General features: G+C 31.4%; 1 protein-coding gene across 1 annotated transcript; it reads left to right on the top strand.

Moving 5' to 3' along the window:
* The first annotated feature begins 510 nt into the window (after positions 1–510).
* On the top strand, positions 511–4,896 carry LOC101741597 (aryl-hydrocarbon-interacting protein-like 1). The gene is made up of 6 exons (XM_004932196.5): positions 511–778; positions 904–1,089; positions 1,914–2,076; positions 2,238–2,424; positions 2,967–3,109; positions 3,850–4,896. Exons 1-6 carry the CDS (start codon positions 701–703, stop codon positions 4,065–4,067), a joined length of 975 nt encoding a protein of 324 aa, XP_004932253.1. The 5' UTR covers positions 511–700; the 3' UTR covers positions 4,068–4,896.
* Positions 4,897–6,764: the final 1,868 nt, after the last annotated feature.

The following is a 6,764-nucleotide window of genomic DNA, read 5'->3' as shown; positions in this document are numbered from 1 at the left end:
TAGTTAAAAAAACACAATGAATGCGTTAGATAATTTTTTTAATAAACTATTTACCACGTCTTCAAATAAACAAGTGTGTGAACCAGAAATCCTAAATAAGCCCTACCCTAGTAGTACCCTACTACTTTCTTATCCTTCACACATTTTCATACCTAATCTCTTTTATCTTCATTACTGATGATAGATATTTTTATATGTCAATTATTAAACTTATTTAATTGAACCATATTAAGACAAGGTAGGCAGTGACAATGTTGTTTTTAAGTGAAAGGGCATTGGTTGAACATGGCTTCCAGGCTTCTTCAAAAAAGCCTAACGATTTTATAGTCACCACTTTAATAACTAATTTAATTTTCTTTGCATATTTAATTCGATTACATACACAAAAGAGATTAAGTATGTCTTTTGCCTATTATTACAAAAAGGTTCATCGAATGAGCTTTGACTTTTTGCTGCTTTTTGCTAAATCTGACAAATCAAACCAGAAAAAATCATAGACCTATATAGTAGAAAAAATACAAGTTAAAAAGTCAACGCCGTCACTGGTCTGGCCGTCAGTGTCAGTAATAAACAAAACATTAATTTACCTAATGATTCTTAACTACCAGGTGCATACTATCTATGTATTGATAAAAAACACCTAATGTCTTGAATACACCTGAAATTAAATAGCTATAAGTTTATAAAGATACGTGACAAAATGAGCGATTCAGCTCCGATAGTTAAAAAAATAATACATACAGGTCAAAAATATGTTCCCATTACTAAAGGAAGCAAGGTCAGAAATCTTATCATTGTTATAAAAACGTAGAAATATTTATTCTATTGATAATGAAATATAAAAAGGATAACAGATGTCCCGAATATGACTATGTAGTCTACAAATTTTTTTCGCTTCCATAGGTTTACTTCCACTTTCAAACATGGAAACTTGGCCAAGAAAGAGTATTAATTGACGATAGTAGAAAAATTGGTAAAAAGGAGCCTATGGTGCTGGTACTAGGTCATAAATTCAAACTTGAAGTATGGGAGACTGTAGTTAAAATGATGGCCATTGGAGAAGTCTCTAGTTTTGTGGTAAAAAAAGAGGTAATGGAATTATTATCTTATTCATGCAACACAGTTTTTTTATTTTATTTAGAGAGGGGTGGATGAACTCAGTCCACCTGGTGTTAAATGATTACTGAAGCCCATGTACATCAACAATGTAAGTACTTTAATTTTATTTGAGGCAGAATTTACCAAAATAATTAATATTATTACTGGTGATAAGACCTCTTGTGAGTTCACACGGGTAGGTACCACCACCACCCTGCCTATTTCTGCTGTGAAGCGGTAATGCATTTCAGTTCAATTTGAAGGGTGGGGCAGCCATTATAGCTATACTGAGACCTTAGAAGTCATATCTCAAGATGGGTGGTGACATTTACATTATAGATGTCTAATTGCTCTGGTAACCATTTAACACCAGGTGGGCTGTAAGCTCGTTCATCCAGCTCGACAATAAAAAAAAAAGTAGTTGCACAGTTTTAAGGGTGTAACAATACAATTGATATGGTAATCTTGTGTCGAGATGGTTGGCAATGTTCATGTTGTGAAGTTGTAAAGACCACTGGTGTGAGAGCTGATAATACTTAATAATTACTTAATAATACTTCATAACATTTTGTCCTTAATGACATTTTTGTGATGAAAATGTTTTAGCATTGGTAATTCAACCTTATAATTTTTATTTAAAAAAATAGACAAACACACTGTTTTATGTATGTAAAAATTTTCCAATAACATTTTATGTGATCATTTAAGTATGAATATTAAGCTGATAGAATGACTATATTATTACTATATTACAATATTATAATAAAAATTATGAACATAACTTTTAATCTTCTAATGTATTACAATTCTTACAGTTGGTATATGCATATCCCTTTGTATCTAAAACATTAAGAGAACTAGGTCAGAGTCAACAAAAGGTGAAACATACATGTACCATGACACTGCACACTGAAGGCATAGGCTATAAAGACTTGGATGAAATCATCACCAAACCATGCGATCTGGAGTTCATTATAGGTATCAGATTCATATAAAAATACAGTGAAAATAATTAAAATGAAAAAAAAAAGACAATTATTATAATGTTCACACAAGAATTATACAACCTGAACTACCCTTAACAAATGATGGTGTTATGATGTTTCTAAAGTTTCTCATGTTTAGAATTAACTCCACAGAATTACTTAAAGTGGAACATTCAGATGAATATGAAAGAGAGATGTGGCAGCTAAGTATACAAGAGAGAATAGATTTGATTCCAACATTAAAAGAGAAAGGCAACAGTTTGTACGGAGAAAAGAAATATGATGAAGCAGAGGAGGCATACAATGAAGCACTTGCTATATGTGAACAACTTATGATCAGGTTACTAAATTACCATTTCAGAATCTATAACATATCTTTAGATTTAAAAGAAACTTGTGATGTACATACATAAAAAAAAGAATATTGAAGCTACTTATGTGATTATTGCTCTTATGTGCTCATTATATTGTCTGCTTATCTGTAAAAAAACTTCTATAGGTATGTAATTAATTTCTTCAAGAGAAAGACTCATAAACAAGATGGACAGGAGCAAGATAATATGTCACCTCAACACGATGCCACAACTATCTATCGCCTAGATCAGGTTCAGCATGGGTGTGACTTTGACCTATCAACATAATTCACACGCTTACTTCTTGAGGTCCACCTTGCCCTTCTTGACCCTCACCTGTCTCTAAAACGACACAGAGGGAACCTGCAATACTGAAGGGGCAAGGAGTTGCTTCAGATCACAATCCTAGCCCCCAGCTCACTGATGAGGGGCTAGTTCAGAGAATAATGCTTTCGTGCCCCGCCCTCTCCTTGTGTAGTATAATACAGACATAAGGAAGGTAATAAATTATAACATTTTTAATTTTCAGGGAAAGAAAAGGTGATGAAGAATGGATTAATATAAACGAACTAAAAATTCCAATATTATTGAATTATGCACAATGTAAACTCCTCAAAGGAGAATATTATGCAGTTATCGAACATTGTAATACTGTTTTAGAATTTGACAAAGGTAAGTCACAAACAATCAATAGACTATATACTAATACTATACTTTATACTGGTGGTAGGACCTCTTGAGAGTCCGCGCGGGTAGGTACCACCTCCCTGCTTATTTCTGCCGTGAAGCAGTAATGCGTTTCGGTTTGAAGGGCAGCCGTTGTAACTATACCTGAGACCTTAGAACTTATATCTCAAGGTGGGTGGCGCATTTACGTTGTAGATGTCTATGGGCTCCAGTAACAACTTAACACCAGGTGGGCTGTGAGCTCGTCCACACATCGAAGCAATAAAAAAAAATTTAGAAAGTAATAAAATACTTATATCAATGAATATGTACAGTTTATATGTATTTTAAGTTTGCTTTCTGTATATCCCGGTTTTTAAACCTACCCAACACACCTTGACAAATGAATGGTCCTGATTTATAGTTCATAGCAACTATCTTGTTAATGACTGGAACTCATAACTGTTTTATGGTAGAAATATAGAGGTTGATTGTATATTTACTGGTGTCTTAATTACATGAGACAATCACCTCGATGCATATTTTTGAAACCAATTCGTACATGAGGCTGATATTGCTGATATCCAAGAGATGATTGATGCCTGTTTTTTTTTATCAAGTAGCCATATACCAGTATTTATGCACAAAAGAAAAAGGTGGAACAAAAGGTCTTCAACAATGGTAAATGGTGTTTGGCTATGTTGGTCATTTTGTTTAATACTGTGTATTTTTTCTTATAACCACAGATAATGAAAAAGCTTTATACAGACGAGCGAAAGCTCATATAGGCGCATGGAACCCTGACCGCGCTGAAGAAGACTTAAGACGGCTTAAAGTTCTGAATCAGTCCATGCCAAGCACGATAGATAAAGAACTGGAGAATATTAAAAAAATGCGCAAAGAAAAAGAAAATCAAGATAAAGACGCACTAAAATCTATGTTCTTAAAAAATGGAACAAATTAAAAAAAGTATTAACAGAAAAAATTATGGACTCAGGCAATGATATTAGAGATAACATCATTGGACTCAGGTCTAATCATTATTGAGGATTGAGCAGCGTACGGCTAAAATTGTGCAATACGAGTATACCTATATGCCTTAATTTACATCGTGCGGATCGAACCTGGCATAGTTGAACGAAAACTCCTTTTTTAATATAATATAACAGAGACGAGAGATACAATATTGATTTTGGATGCTTGCCATGTTTTTTTCTCAGAACGAGAATGCTACCAAGGCAGAAAAGGACATTCTAATAAAATACTGAGACCTGACCCACGAGACTACCACCATGTGGCATGTTTATTCAACTATCATTGTTACAATAGTTGCATGGTTTGTTAGCAAAAAGTTTCAAACTAAAAAAACTTTCACTAATTAGTTGACTTTTTAGAAAGCAGTTATTCTTGATTCGGCGCATATCATTAGGTTTCTCACTATGAAGACTTTACTACTTAACTAATTTCTTGCAAACAAAATTCAAATTCAAATTCAAAAACACAACCAAAACCACACAATTAATTTCTTTAAATTAAATTTAGTTTCTTTAAATGAAATTTATTTGAAATGTTAAATATTGTATATTTAAACATATTTAATAAAGATGATGTAGTTAATTATAATTTAGATGGCTAGAAAGCTTGCTCTTAATGAGTATGTACTTAATTAGTACCCACCTACCTACTATTCATAATTTAATACATGTAATAACTGTAAAGACTTGTAATATGACCCTAAACCCTAACAATTAATATGATGAATAATATTTAAAAAAATAAACGCTAATACGCAATATTTTGTTTAGAGAATTTACATGCGTAAATGAGGCGAAATATCATTTCGTTTTCATTCCATTTTATGCCATGTATCATATTAATCTACTTCATTTCATTTTATAATATCATTTTACATATAAAAAAGTTTTCATTAAAATTAAAATAAGACTTTACCTAAAGGTCTTAGTTACCAGGTCATGAAATCCCTTAAAAAAACAATCCAGAGTTCTATCGTGAGACGAATTCGAGAGCTTAATTTGTTTATTTAAAACAATCAATACGGCTTTACGGCCGTAGCCCCTAGGGCTATCCAGATCAAACATTATTACAAGCTAAGAAATGTGATATTGTGTGATTTGTTTTATTTTGTCTATTTAGTGTTTCTTCAGGTTTAAATGTGTAATAACGGTGGTATATTAACTGTTTAGTATCTGTGAAAGTGCACAAATCGTCTTTTTGCATTAAAAGTGTACAATTTCCAAAAATATTCGAAATTTAGTTTATATGCGAAATCATTTGGTAGTCAAAAGAGCGTAGTTTAGAGAGCTTAGTTTTAGTTTTTTTAGTTTACCTATATTCTGACTACTATTAACAAAATTAATACATCCTTTTATCTTACTTTAAAAGACAGATAATGTATCTAGTAAAAAATAATGAATAAATGTTGCAAAGATGTTTATTATTAAAAATATCACATGTTAAACCTTTAAAATACTCTCCTGTAACATTAGTAAATTTTGAGATTAAGCAATTTTAATGCGAGAAGACGAAATGTGGGAAAATGAGACAAAGCCGCTGGCTGTAACTTCTGGGGAGCCTCCAAAAAGTCCACTAAAAAATCGCAGGAAATTACCACCATATTATTAAGATTATATTTCATCCCATCTCTCTCATTTCATTTGATTTCATCCCAATTTATTAATGTCTCAAATTAATTATCGTTATTTCATTATGACATGACTTAAAAGTCTTAGTTACCAGGTCAAAATTCATTTTTAAAACAAAACTTAATATTTGTTATAAGGCTGTATGGGCTTAGATCCCCTTGCCTTTCCTAATAAGGAAAAATTGTACAAAAAAAAAACTCAACAAAACTACGGTAAATTGGGCTCTGTAAATTTGGCCCCCCTTTTTTTATTTTCGGATTTTTTTTTAGTTTTTATTATTTGTTCGTCGTTTGTTCGTTAATGCTCGAATGTAAAAATTGTTTATTCGTCTTTTGTTTATTGATAATTAATTAAATAAATGATCACCGCTAAGTGGGCCCCCTTTACTAGATATCTTTATTTTTATCGCTCAGATTAATTCATTTTGATCAATTATCGTTTGTTAAATGACTATTGGTGATTGTTCGACCATAAAAATAATTAAATTCCCAATTATTAATTATTTTATATTAATGTAATACCGAAATACTTCACGAGATGGCGTTACAAAAAATCCCTTCCCAAAACTAATAAAACCGTTGTGATTGTCTACTGAATAAATAATATTTATTCGTAGGTGATTGTTTAAGATGTTATGATTATTTCAGTTTTGATTTCATCAAAATAACTTGAACTTTACTACTGAATTCCGAAAAAAATTCTAATTAAGGCTGAATTAAGTTCAGCTTTTTATTTAAGCCTCTTACTGTAGTTTTTAAATTACATTTATGCGGATTGATGTTTCAAAGCTTTCAGATTTCAATTTTAAAATCTGAAATAATTAAGAACAGCGTCATCCACCGTTCACATTTGAAACAGAATTTAATTCGGTTTAAATTTGTAAACGTTGATGTTGATTATTATTACACTAATTAATTGAGCGTTTCATTAGCTTTTAAGCTGAGTGACTATTTATAATTTATTTTTATTCTATTGTCTATTTTTGCTAAGTAATAAAT

Source organism: Bombyx mori, chromosome 8 (genome assembly GCF_030269925.1).
Source record: "Bombyx mori chromosome 8, ASM3026992v2".
Classification (NCBI taxonomy): Eukaryota; Metazoa; Arthropoda; class Insecta; order Lepidoptera; family Bombycidae; genus Bombyx; species Bombyx mori.
Note: the sequence above shows the minus strand (reverse complement) of the source record. Positions and strands in the feature narration are given on the sequence as shown.